Source organism: Sinocyclocheilus grahami, unplaced genomic scaffold (genome assembly GCF_001515645.1).
Source record: "Sinocyclocheilus grahami isolate Dianchi unplaced genomic scaffold, SAMN03320097.WGS_v1.1 scaffold513.1, whole genome shotgun sequence".
Classification (NCBI taxonomy): domain Eukaryota; kingdom Metazoa; phylum Chordata; class Actinopteri; order Cypriniformes; family Cyprinidae; genus Sinocyclocheilus; species Sinocyclocheilus grahami.
The window spans coordinates 385,988-400,406 of NW_015505692.1; the positions used below are offsets into that span (position 1 = coordinate 385,988).

The 14,419-nt window shown below is 39.8% G+C and overlaps 1 protein-coding gene across 1 annotated transcript in view; it reads left to right on the plus strand.

Moving 5' to 3' along the window:
• The first annotated feature begins 10,743 nt into the window (after positions 1 to 10,743).
• Positions 10,744 to 14,419, plus strand: part of dph6 (diphthamine biosynthesis 6) — an 88,095-nt gene continuing 84,419 nt past the window's right edge. Inside the window, exons 1-3 of the mRNA XM_016237384.1 lie at positions 10,744 to 10,866; positions 10,950 to 11,041; positions 11,146 to 11,336. Coding sequence (XP_016092870.1) covers positions 10,844 to 10,866; positions 10,950 to 11,041; positions 11,146 to 11,336 — 306 coding nt within the window. The 5' untranslated portion in view covers positions 10,744 to 10,843. The remainder of the gene's footprint in view (positions 10,867 to 10,949; positions 11,042 to 11,145; positions 11,337 to 14,419) is intronic.

The following is a 14,419-nucleotide window of genomic DNA, read 5'->3' on the forward strand; positions in this document are numbered from 1 at the left end:
GTCTGCCAAAAAGCTTATCTGTTCTGATCGCGGCAATAGGCTTCAACCTGAATGCCTAGAGGATCAGAGAAAGAGAATAAAGTGGCGAGTAAAGGGCTTCTGGGAGCCACCGCGGAGACGGCCGAGCTTTGCCTTGAGCGAGGGTTTAGGCTAAAAGCAGCCCTGCTGGCGTGAGAGACCACCGCTGGCGCAGCTTACCTGCATGGACTTCACGGCTCTGTGTTAGATCTGCAGACTGACCTCAGATCAGCCTCACAGTTACAGGTCTCAGACTCAAACTCAGATCTGATCCGGTTCAGGGTTATGAGCGCACAAAACAGCAGTGCCATTTGTTTCAAGTTTACAATAGAGCTCTAATAGAAAAGCATGGTTTACTTTTTAAACCAGTGTTGTTAAAAGCAAATAACACTCCCAATAGAAAATAAATAAATAATAAAGTGTTACATTACTGTTATAAAAACAATAAATTATGCATAATTACATGGAAGTAACCCTAACCCTATATAGTAAGTACATGTAGTTTATTCTGTTTAATCCCAAATTTTCCCATAATCATGTGTCATTAGTAACCCTTTGAAATAATGAATACTTTTTTTTTTTTTTTGAAAAGTGTGTGAAAAATTGTGTTTTAGGGTTGGTCACAAATGTGACCGGTGGGATTATGCGTGTACTGAATTAACCTTTCTGCAGTCATAAAAATCTTAGCACAGCTATTTTTAACTATTTGATCACATTCTAGGCTTACCGTTATGCATAAAAACCCTTTGATAGGACTACTGAGATAAAAGACACAAAAAAAATAAATTCAAACAATTCAAAATTGTTACTTTTTGTAACATATAATCATCACATTTTTATATTAGTGCTACCAGTATTGTAACATCCATATTGTAACTTATTTGTAAGATTTGAACTTTTAATTTAGTGCAACATTTTGTCATTGCAACATTTTAGTGTAATTTTCACTGACAAAACTGGATTTATATTGTATACCTAAGTTCACTGTTATCCCAGCGGTCACTATTGTGGCCAGCAAGATGTTTAATATTTACTTTTAATGAATGCATTACTAGAAAAAATTGCAGTGCTTCATTTTGCAGTAAATCTGAACTGTTTGGTTAAGATAATGTTGTGTTTGGATGGCTGTGTTAATTGTTTTAAGAACAAGTCCATTGCATTGGAGAAAAGTGACAAATCGATTGAGAAAAACTGTAACGTTAAGAATGTGCATTGTGCACAAGCAGCACTCCAAATAACGTTTAATTATAATTTATATATCAGTAAGTCTCGAGTGATATATCAGTAAATATGTTAATAGATTTGAACTATACTTAGTATGAAATAAATGCATTTTAAATACTGTATATTACATTTTTACCATGGAAGGAAGAGCAGTGTTTTAGTTTAGCTTACACTATTAAAAATGCTGGGTTATTTTTTTTAACCCAAATGCTGTTGGGTCATTTTATTGGGTTGTTTTTAATATTTGCACCCAGGTGCTGGGTCGTTTATAATGCTGGGTTATTTTTTTCTACCCAACCGTTGAGTTGAGCCTGTCTCCGACGAAACAACGCAACTGTTGAGTTACAGTCAGAGGCTGGTATACATTTTATTGTCTTTGTTGTGGTGTAAATTGTATTATTTTACGCAACGCAACATAAGGACGAGATCGTGTCAGTCAGCGGCGGCCGTTTCGCGCTGGAAATGCCTTTTGCCTTGCACAACATACATTGATTTTATTCCTTATAAACCTGAGTTTAATTTAATTTGATGTTAAAATATGTTCTCTAATCTCAGTACTGTTTGTTTATGGGCAGGTTATGAAGTCAGTCACGCCATCTCTCAGCTACGAGTGAAACGCAAGGCCGCGGTCTAAGAGAACTAGCGCTATTTCGGTGAAAAGTGATTACAAAGTGAGTTAATCAAATTAAAATGCTACTTTTAAATGTTACACTTTTAATTAAAAAAATACTTGTTAAATGAGTTTAAATGTATGTTATGCTGTTAACTATGCTGTATTCACCCAAAAAAAATTCAATTTGTCTTATATTTTGTCCATGGCTATCCAATGCTATTTACCCACCGCTGGGTTGCCAAATAACCCAAATTGGGTTGTTTTTAACCCAGCATTATTTTAGAGTGTAGATTTTAGGCTAAAGAGTGGCGACCTGCAAGTGTTGCCTTAAAGAGCTATTTCTACCAGATTTAACTAACTAGTTTTGTTTATATAAATGTATAGGCTGACTTATTTTTCAATTGATTCATTTAGAGGTTATCTTGCAGCTGCACAAACACTGTAAATATAAAATGTCTCAGAATTAAACACTTTACGTATATCATTACTGCAGCTGCTGTGATTTAAAGTGCATTTGAAAATAACATTCAAAACGCGTGAATTTGAAAATGCACACTTGCATTATTCATCAATTTGCGCTCAGTTCGCTGGGTAATCGTTGGGATGTTCTAGTCGGCATCACGCTGAACGCAGCACCATATGCCAGCGATCGTAGCAAACAGCTCCGTATGGAGGTCAATATAGAAAAGCAGCGATTGTTTGAAGCGCCATTAGTTTCTCCTCGCAGTTTTCTTTTTTCCTCATGCGCTGAAATGGCTTGGCACGCCGTCGGCTTCTTATCGGCATCACAGACACAGCAATCAGCTTCCATAATCACAGTTTTCCGTGGCGGAATGGAGCGGGGCCGGGGCCGGCAGCTGCTAATGCGGGCCTCTACGGGCCGGAGAGCAGCAGATGGGCATCCACCGCTGCTGTCAATTACTGCAGGAATGCGGAGCACTAATGAGAAGCACGGAAAAACAGCAAACAAGATTGCGATCGGCGATTGATTGCTCCCCACTGCTGGCTTAAACGCTCAGGGAAACTCCTGCATCAGCGCCAAACAACACAGAGCGCACAGATCACTCCAAACCGCGACACATAGGGCAACATATCCCAAACATTTAGAGACAGATTACAAAAAATGTAAGCACTGAAGAAAAAGGCTTGAGTAGGAGCATGAATGATCAAACAACTCATTGATAATAAGGATAATTGATTATTTGGTCCAATCTTTGACACTGATTCATTCAGAGGTGCTTTTGACTTACAAATGAGCAACATCTCAAGCAATCTGCATTAAGTTTTCATATTTCACAATTACACGTTCAAAGTATAAACCAGCAGCCATAGCATTCGTTTAAAAAGTTACACAGAAGGTCCTTAGATGACAAATATGTCCGTGTAAAAAAGAGGTTTCACTGACTTTTATTTTTCAAAGCAACATCAGTCCTGATCATAACAACCAAAAAATGTTTTAACCCTTTAAAGGCCAGTTTGTTTACATAATGCCACTGTTGTTCTAATGCAAAAAAAAAAGCTAATAATTAGAAATAACATTAATTGTGATGCATTATTTATTTTTTCCGCCGTGCCTTATTACAAAACAAAACAACAACAAAAAATACCATTCAGTCTTAAATGTCTCAGTACACACATATAAACCACGCTCTGATAATCAGCAGAAAACAGGAGAAAAGAGAGTATTTGCTCTAGAGGCCAAACCTGAGAAAATAGTGCAATCAGGTAGAAAACAGTAAAAATTGTCAAAACAAACAAACAGGCCTATTAATAAAGAATGCATGTTTTATGGTAAACATTGCAGTTTTAATGGGTTTCAATGGGGATATTTTTGTCCTTAAGATCCTAATATTTGGAAAGGAAAGAAATTTAAATTCCATTAAAAATACAAATGATGTTTTTTGCATTAACATGATCAATCAAAATGATCAATCAATCAATAATGAAAAATACCAACCCCCCCCCCCCCCCCCCCATTTTTTTTTTAATCATTTATTTGACAAAGCTCCCTGTTTCCCTGAGTCCTGAATAATTTCTATTAACACTAACAGCAGTTAAACCGGTTTCCCCAAACCACTCACAGACAAGTCACTTTCAACAAGCGCTTTCAGTCGGCGATGAGAGACTGATCACGTCATTAATATCACAGTTATCATGAGCTTTTTCACACGAGGCCTTTAGTAAGCGTATATTTAATGCACCTTATTAACAAATGAATCATCTTTGTGCAGAGAGCAGAGCTGCAAATGACCAGAACCACTTCATTAAGTAGAAAGGAATTAGATGTTCTTTAAAGAACTGTTTTTAGTAGGAGGTGAAATGAGCTGCTGCGCTGATTGTTAAACTTCACTGCTGTATTATTGAGTTAATGGCACATATAATTGACAGACACTCATAAGTGCTTAATAACGGCCATTTAACGCACTTCCTTCCATTCATTACACGAGAAGCTCCCGATTTTCCTGAGAGCCGGTTCAGACTTTATTTTAAGGTGATATTGTTACAGTGTAATTGCACAAATAAGGTTAGGATTTGCAGTGACACATTTTAGTATCCTTGTTACGTATGTTACATGTTTGCTCTCACTCACTCACACACTCACACACACTCGCACTCACACACACACACACTCACACACACACACACACACACACACACACTCACTCACACACACAACTCACACACACACACTCGCGCACACACACACACACACACACTCACACTCACACTCACACTCGCACACACTCACACTCACACTCACACACACACACACGCACGCACACACACACACACACACACACACACATTTATTATGTGTTTACATATTGTACAGCACTTTAGTCAATGGTCGGTTGTGTGAAAGTGCTCAATAAATAAATAAATAAAAGAAGAAAACAAAGATCCAAGTAATTAGTAGTTCCTTTGGAAGGATTTGGTAATACTCGAGTCGTTACTAGTGGATTACCATGATCTTCACTTTAGAATTAATTATACATTATGAACAATTCAGGTTAATTATGAACCTGTATACAGTAGTTCTCCGGGACATATGAAAAAAATAGTAGCTATTGATTAGCTAATCAGTCTCAGCTGAGCACTATTAGTTACTAAATCGTTAATCAGGGTTTCTTGTCAGTAAAAAAAAAGGAGTTGAGAAAACTTAAAGGCAATCAGCTTCAGGAGATTTTGGAGTTGTCTCAACTTGTTGTTTTCAGTTCATACAACAGAAAGTTGAGAAAACTCAAAAATCTCCTGAAGCTGGTTGCCTTTCCTCAACTTTTGATTTTTTACAGTGTAGTAGTTACTAGGATGTTAAAAGTGCATTAGCCATTTGTTCCTTTGATGTTTTGAAGTAACGATGATGGAGCAGTATTCTAAAGTGTTGCTAGACAGATGTCTGCAAACGGACGAATGGTGCATCATAGGCTCAGGTGAGAAGCGATCGTTCACACATGGCCTTGTGGACCCCCTCCTCCTTCTTTCATTTTCATTAGTTCTCCAGCGCGGCCTGAAAGCCCGGTTGGCCTGTGCGGAGGTGACAGCTGCGTAAATCACGCCGGTTTTGTGGAGCACCCTGCTTTTTATACACTTTAATCACAGAAGTCCTACGGCAGGGAAGATTGGACCAGTGAATGGAATCCACCAATAAACCGAGCGGGCCGAGGATCCGCCGACGGGCCTCTCAGGCCAGAAACACGTCACAGTCTTCCTGACATACTGCTGGGACGAAGCGCTGCTGTTTTCTCTGCCGACAATCAATCGCTGCGGAGCAACAGGCCTGGGTCGTAAACTCTAGGTCACGTCCTGAGCGCTATACAGTTTCTCATATGAAGCCGTTAACGCGTCGACGGGAATTCACAGCGAGGCCTTGGGTTGTGTGTTTTTATGGTTCATCACAGGTTGAGGTCTGCTTGAAACGACACACAGTATTTTTAAACGGTCACCACTTTAATCAAGTGCAGAGAAGAGTTGAGATAGAAACCGTCTGAGAGTATTAACATGGGCCGTTTATGACAGCCATGCAGTTTTAGGAATGCTTATTTTTAATGTTTTTCAATGCTACTTATGATTTTTCAAAAACATATTACTAACTAACTCATGCACCCAAAGTGCCAGGGACAAAACCTTATACTAATGTTAAACTTGCTGGAGTATTAAGAATGTAGGATGTACAATAGTTCAATAAACAAGACTTTATTACAGAATAACATTTTAGACACAATATTGTCAGTCTGCATTTGATGAAAATAGTTCTAATCTACAATAAAACATCTGCAATACACAGTATTTCGGGTTCATTCCCAAATGAATCAGCTTTCTTTAACAAATCAGTTGAATTAATGATTCAGTGACTCACTCATTTCAATAAGTGCTTTTGAACAAATAGGTTGAGTGAATGATTCAATGGCTCAATCATAAAGACAGTCATGTGTACAATTCATAAATGAATATGAGCTTTTGAACGAATGGGTTGAATGAATTACATTTTTCTTTGTAAGGCTGCAACCTGCAATAAAGAAAGAGTCACTATAACCCATAACTAAAGCACGGACTGGCTAACAATGGCCTTAATTAACAAATTTTGTGCGTCAAAAGTGTGTGCCAATTACAGTACATGTTTATGCACTTGTGTAGTTCAGTTTTTGGACAGTCCTATTGGATCATCCCTCTGTTTTGAATTAAGTCTCGTACTCCAAAAGTAATGTTGATGAGAAATTGAGGGACCTGTTTGCTCTGATGACCCTGGATCTGCGCTTGGGTTACATCTGAACTGAAAAAGAGAAGCATGTGTGAGTTTTCATGCAGAGGACACGCTAGAGAGGAGACAGGCATGGCGAAAACACAGCGGAAAATTACAATTGTCAAAGGTACTGTGATTTTAGACAAGACAATGGGAAAGTGGAAATAACTGTAATAGTTTCAGCACTCACATCTGGGCCGTGTTAGATCTTCAAGGCCAGAGCTATGGATTCAAAAACATTAAAAGTTCAAATAAACAGTCACATCCAGTATTTTAAGTGCTGTTATAGCATTTAAGAGAGCGTTGTCTACGTTGTCTTTGTCTAGCACATCTTTTCAAAGGGTGCTGGTTCAGATAATAACTCTGATTGGGGGAAATAATGTTTCCCATGTGGCAGCTGCTTTCTGGAGCAGTTCATGTGTGCTGGAGCTCATTTCTGAGAAAGACCCGGATGTGTGCGAGAAGTCAGTCATCACGTTCTGCTCTGGGATCGCTCTTCTCTTCATTGCCGTTGTGTTCTCTCTCTTCATGGTTTTAACAGATTTGTCTCGTCCCCTGTGGAGGGAGTTTATCGAGTCTCTGTTGACTTGTGTGGAGAAGCGGCCGTGTTATAAACTACAGGACCACAATGGTTTCAGGAAACTACTTGTAAACTGTAGTTTAACAAGATACAAGCTACTGTTATGGAGTTGCATTTTAAGATGTTAAACTACAGTTGCACTAATTGTATATCAGAGAGCAGACGTCCTAATTACAGCATCCCACTTCACTTAGAGGCCTTGGAATGGATGGAGTTTTCTCATCCAGTGGCTGGATAAAATGAGTATTACGCTAACACAAACACAAGATCACCGCAGGAAAGCAATGCCGGTTATTTCTGGATGGTATGCGGTCAAGGCTGATTTTAAACGTAAACATTACATAACACTGATTCGTAACATTTAAGGGGTTGATTCACCTGAACCTGTCATCATTTACTAACTGGGATTTATAAAGGCAAAAACTGACCTGGAAATGTTCTTGTGCATATGCCAGCTGAAGAGCATGCGTACACAATCACAATATGCTTTGCAACTACTATGCGATAATTACTGTATGTCACTGAAATGTATTAATTATATAAGATTTCCTGAAAAAAAAAAAAATGTTGATGCACTTGTTCACATTGCACTTTTAAGATGAACTGCAATTTAGGAATTTAGGATCATCATCATTTAGGATAATTCTGCGCACATCTTTAAGCCACAACAGACCTAATTGCAGCTGTTGTTCATTGATAATCTTCCTAGCAGCCTTCAAAAGTCAGACAATGCAAATAGACCACATCCCGTTTGGCTGAAACTTCACAACGTCAGTGTGATTCAAGCACAACCAAAGACATCACATCAGGAGACATCTAGAGAATAGCATCAAGTCCTTATAGAAGAACCTCATCATGCACCATTGCATTAAATGCATTTTCACATATATTGATGAGACAGATGGAGTACATACATAAAATTGATACAGTATTTACCCAGAATTTAAAATTCTGTCATAATTTCTTCCCTCTTTCTGCACAGCGCAAAATGATAAATATATGTTGTAAACCAGTGACGCTCAATTAAATCTTTTTTTAAACATTTTTTTTTATATATGTTAGTTTCAACCTTCAGATAACAAAAATTCAGGGGCAAGAAACATTCTACGTTTTATTCTACTTTTAGGCTAAATGCAAATGTAGATGAAATCTCCTACTGGGCATCAAAACTAGATTTATAATGTTTTAATATGTTTAATTCTTTCTATATATTGTAATATTGTAATAACATTGTAAAGTTCCTTGCTGATTTTTATTTAAATGTGACAGACATATATGGAGGGGAAAATATATTTTTTAATGAATTTATTTCTAGATTAATACCTATATTTTGATATATGTTTTAATGCATTAATGTGTTTTCAAAAATATACAAAAATGGCCAAAAATATATTGGTAGAAAATACACTCTTAAAAATAAAGGTTCTTTCCTGGCATTGATGGTTAACATCCATAGAACATTTCCATTAGACAAAAAGGTTATTATAGAGGAAAAGGGTTCTTTAGATTAATAAAATGCTCTTCAAGCTTATAAAATAATGTTTTTTTAGTATAGTTCACTGAGAGATTCTTTGAGGAACCTGAAATGGTTCTTCACTCTTAATAAAGGTTCAAAAAGTGGGATTTTGCAGCAATAAGAACCATTTTTGGTTCCCCAAAGAACCTTTGAGTGAACAGGTCTTTAAAAACATTATATTCTTAGTGTGAAGAACATTTAATTAATCTAAAGAACCCTTTTCCACTAAAGAGCCTTTTGTCCAATGGAAACGTTCTATGGATGATAAAGGGTCTTCATGGAAGCATCGATGCCAATAAAGAACCTTTATTTTAAAATATACAGAAATAGATTTGCTCAAATATTTCCAAATATATTAATGTGGTGTATTTGTAGCAATAGCCAACAATACATTGAGATAGTCACCACTGATAAGCTATTACTAAATATAATGTAGAAACTTCCATTTTCAATTTTCATCGTGAAAAGCGCTATACAAATAAATAGAATTTATTTAAATTGTAAAGGGTCAAAATGATCCATTTCTCTTTTATGCCAACAATCATTAGGATATTAAGTAAAGATCATGTTCCATGAAGTTATTTTGTGAGCTTCCTACCGTAAATATATCAAAACTTAATGTTTGATTAGTAATATGCATTGCTAAGAACTTCATTTGAACAACTTTAAAGATGATTTTCTCAATATTTGGATTTTTTTGCACCCTCAGATTCCAGATTTTCAAATATTGTGCTATCCTAACAAACCATACATCAATGGAAAGCTTATTTATTCAGCTCTCATGGTGTATAATCTCAATTTGATATTTCATACTGAACTGAACTGGAGATGTTGCACTGTAAAGAGATGAGTGTTGAATTTGACAGACAACGAAGACATTTAATTGAATTATGTAACAATTTTAAACATTGCAGATTATTGTTTATTGAGAAACATTTCGACGGGTGAATGTTGTAAAACCTAACAGCTGCTTTTCCAGTAAAGATCCAAAGTTATTTCAGTGCATTGTGAGTATGCAGCGTCCTGCCTAGTGTTTGAGGACACGATCCTGAGAGAAAGCGTGAGAACGCGGCCTGCCAAACGCTCCACGAGGAGCTGTAAAGCAGAGGATGTACAGCATCTGAACAGACAGATCTGCTGCGTGTCTGCGGCCGCGTGAAGAATTATGAGCTGAACTGATTCCTTCTGAACGTCACAATCTGGATTTTGTGGTACTTTTGAGGCTGGGCAGACATCTGCCTTTAGTGCGGCTACAAATGCGCTCTCATTGCAGAGGAAATAGTTGTCAGATGATGTAAATAGAGTCGCAGTTATGACTCAATCATACTGTAACTGCAGGGAGCTGAAGTTATTCCTGGGAGAGTTCAGTCCGTCCAGGAGCTTCAGGACGCTGTGCTTTTCCTCACAGAAGGCCGTAATTCACAGCAGGCGCGCTTTAGGACATCTGTCACAAGATGCAAAGAAGTGAAATGAAAAAGGCAAATACTAATTTTGTCAGGTCAGCGTGTGTGATGGTGAAAATATTTCTATAAAACTGCGAAATTGCTCAAAGTGTAATTTAAGGAGCAAACAGTATTACAGTATTGGGTACAGTAATTTGTTTGTATTACTATAGTTGTTATGTTACCACAGCAACAAACTAATTCAGTACTTTACTATAGTATGGTCCAAAAACACTATAGCTTACTATAGTATTGTTTTCATCGTTAATCTGATTATTAGCCTACATCCCGAACTGATCAATCAATCAATCAAGCTTTTATCATGCACACATGAAACACTACACATGCAACTGATTTTCCTTTAATATCTTATACACCACTTATTTTTATTGATAACTCTGATATTGATTTTTGAATTGATAAGTTCTTCCTTCAGTATGCAGCAGTCTGCTTGACTTTAGTTGACTGCATTCATATAACTAACAGCATGTGCTGCACTATAACAGATATTTCAGAAGAGTAACCCGCGTGTGATGTTTAACAGGAGGGTTTAGTTTAGCATTTCGCGCAGGCGGATCATCAGGCAGCCTCCTGTAGGGGTCCTTCAGAACCCGGAAGCGCGCCAGTGTTTACAGCCGAGTGGAAGAACACGTGTGCGACTGCAGAGTCTTGAGTGTGAGTGTGAGTGTGTGTGTGTGAAATAAACATCATGAGAGTTGCTGCGCTGATCAGGTAACGTGACGCGACTGTGTCTTGAATACGACAGTTGTGCAGATATTGGAGCTGGTCAGTGATTGTGTGTGTGTGTGTTTCAGCGGCGGTAAGGACAGCTGTTATAACATGCTGCAGTGTGTGTCTGCTGGTCACTCTATCGTGGCTCTCGCGAACCTCATGCCTCACACACATGGTGAGATCATCTAACACACGAGCTGTTATTTCTGTTATGTGTCCTGCAGTATGACACTTCATCAAAGCTAGCTAAACTCTCGCGTCGCATGCGTGGTGTGTCAGTTCCAGATGAGCTGGACAGTTACATGTATCAGACGGTGGGTCACCGGGCCGTGGGTCTGTACGCGGAGGCCATGGGTGTTCCCCTGTACAGGCGCACTATTGAGGGCTCCAGTCTGCACACGGCCAGAGAATACAGCCAGACCGAAGGAGATGAGGTGGAGGATCTGTACCAGCTGCTCAAGCTTGTGAAGGTAGGCCAGTGTCTCGCTCTGTGACTGCTGGAGGCTCTGCTAGAGCTAGCTCTCAGCCTGATCTCACCTCTAGTGTCCAGCACTGCTGCAGTGTCCAGCACTGACCATAACACTGGCAGGGGCTGCTAGAGCTAGCTCTCGGCCTGATCTCACCTCTAGTGTCCAGCACTGCTGCAGTGTCCAGCACTGACCATAACCCTGGCAGGCTCTGCTAGAGCTAGCTCTCAGCCTGATCTCGCCTCTAGTGTCCAGCACTGCTGCAGTGTCCAGCACTGACCATAACCCTGGCAGGCTCTGCTAGAGCTAGCTCTCAGCCTGATCTCGCCTCTAGTGTCCAGCACTGCTGCAGTGTCCAGCACTGACCATAACCCTGGCAGGCTCTGCTAGAGCTAGCTCTCAGCCTGATCTCGCCTCTAGTGTCCAGCACTGCTGCAGTGTCCAGCACTGACCATAACCCTGGCAGGCTCTGCTAGAGCTAGCTCTCAGCCTGATCTCGCCTCTAGTGTCCAGCACTGCTGCAGTGTCCAGCACTGACCATAACCCTGGCAGGCTCTGCTAGAGCTAGCTCTCAGCCTGATCTCGCCTCTAGTGTCCAGCACTGCTGCAGTGTCCAGCACTGACCATAACCCTGGCAGCGGCTGCAGGGCTGTATGTGACCGTCCTGTTGAAGGATGCTTTGAAGCACATGTGGCTGGAAAATTTCCATTTGTCCGAATAATCGGATTGTGTTATGCTTAACTAAAGGAATAGTTCACCCAAAAATGAACATTTAGGTTTACATTGCATTTGAAAGATGTGGATGAGTTTTCCTCTTCGCAGTAAAAAGGTTTTTAGCTGACGCTGCTTGGCGATTCGTAAGATGTGGCGACGGTCACTTTGAGAGTCAAAGGCTCCTGACGATATATTGAGGCTTTATGAAGCGAAACGATCAGTCTGTGCATTATGTACAGCATTATTACTGTAATCCAGAGCCTCAGACAAACGTTAAAAGCTGATTATTTTCCACAAACAGGTTCTTTTGGGCTGGTTCGGTTCAACTTGTTCGTTTACGTAAACTAGGGCTGGGCGATAATGCAGAAACATTACAATCTCGGGGGGGTTTTTTCAGAACGGGTTGACCGATCCTCGAATTTTTCAAACTAGTCGACTTGAAAATGTAACTACAATTAGGGCTGGGTATCGTTCAGAAATGTTCGATATCGATACCGATACCTTGACTTCGATACCGGTTCCTGAACGATACTTTTTTTCGATACCAATTTTATTAAATAAATTTTAACAAGATTATATTACCTTAAAAAAAAACGTTGGTTTTATTTTTCAGATTGTTGATGTTTATACAAACTCAAGACTCCTCTCCTGAGCCACTGCACAAAGGAACACAATGTAACCAACACAATAAATCAGTGCAAAATAGTTTTAATAAAGCTCAAATAGTCTTCAGTTTACACATCTGTTAGCTACATTTACACTATTGTGTGTTCGTGTTAAAACGCATAGCTCAGACAGAATCATGATTTCTCTGTATTTTCCACTGATTAACTGATGAGCATTAGCAGCTTCCAGCGCTGTCTGCTTGTGCTCTCTCTTCCATGATCGCTGCTCGGACTCAGAGGTAATAACAGATTTAATTTCAGCTACATTGCATGGCCAAAACACACATTAGACGGCAATCGGAAGTTATTACAAACACTCGATGGTGGTTTAAAGTGAGTTTTAAAAAAAATCTTATGTAGCATGATGCTACAGTGTGCATGAATGGCCACGTAACACGTGCTTTCGGTCGTGTAACGTTAGTATGAACGGACATCTGCATATGATCGGCGCTCCACGCAGCTCCCGCGCTACTCTTCCGTTGGAAATGAATGACGGAATGACCGGTCTGTTGCTTGTCGGTGGAAACGGCAGTATGACGAGGATCGTTTTCATTTTAAAACATAAACGCACCAGTGTAAATGTAGCCTTACATCTAAGCGGGCTGGGACGCATTCACACTACAGCCTCACGCGTGCGCCTCATCTCTGAGTGTAACCGGTGTGAACTAGCAGCTGTGTTCGACTGTGCAGACCGATCGGTGTATTACAGCACCGCGAGAGCTGAAGAGAGCAGACTGCTCCGTGCGCTTTCAAATCGCTCTCGGGGATGATCGATCTGCGCCGCGCCTCTAGTCGAACACACCGGCTAGTAGGGCTGAACGATTAATTGCATTTGCGATAATATCGCGATATGAAAAATTTCGATTTTTCAATCGCAGAGGCTGCGATTACACGGTCACGTGAGTAAAGAGGTGTGTTCGACTTGAAGATCGATCGGTGTATGACATCAAAGTACGGCGAGAGAAAGCATAAGGAGACGTCCGCTCTCTTATAGCTCTCGCAGTACTCTGATGACACACACCCATCGGTCTGAGCAGCGCTGCTTCAAGTCGAGCGCGGGCCATCAGCAGAAAAAGAAAATAAATAAAATGGTAAACAGCCAAAGGATGTAACTTAGAATGGGAGATGGATCGGTTTGTGAAAGCGAAGAGAAAAGTCATAGATGAAGTCGCACAGACGCAGGCAGCTGCTGGTCATTCACAAGCTAAATGCAGAAGCTATGACGAGGCATATCTCGCTCTCGGCTTCGCTCACCGTGTCTATACCGGACGCCGTGCTGCAACAGCTCTACACTGGACGCGACAAAGCTACCGTTGCAAATCATTTTAACTTTGTGTCAGTACGTCATAAATAGAACAAGGCATCAGATTAATGTCGCGCCGCATCCAGTGTACACAGCGTCACTGATTATAATGGGTTCTACTGTATGTTGCCGCTCGCGTCCGGTGTAGACACGTGTTTAATGTCGTTGGTTAGGAAAGCCTGTGTGTCCTACGCCTTAGCGGACAGCAAGAAACACACAAAAAATAAATAAATAACAGAGAGATAATAAGTTATTCTCTCTATGCTATTTTTCAATGTTTCAAGGGATGCAGGTGTTTTTTTCCCTGTAGGTTTTTTAAATTAAAAAAACATTAATTTTTCATAATGTTTAGTGAAATTATTTGGTAGTCTGAGGGGGGCGCAACCAAAAAAGTTTGAGAAGCG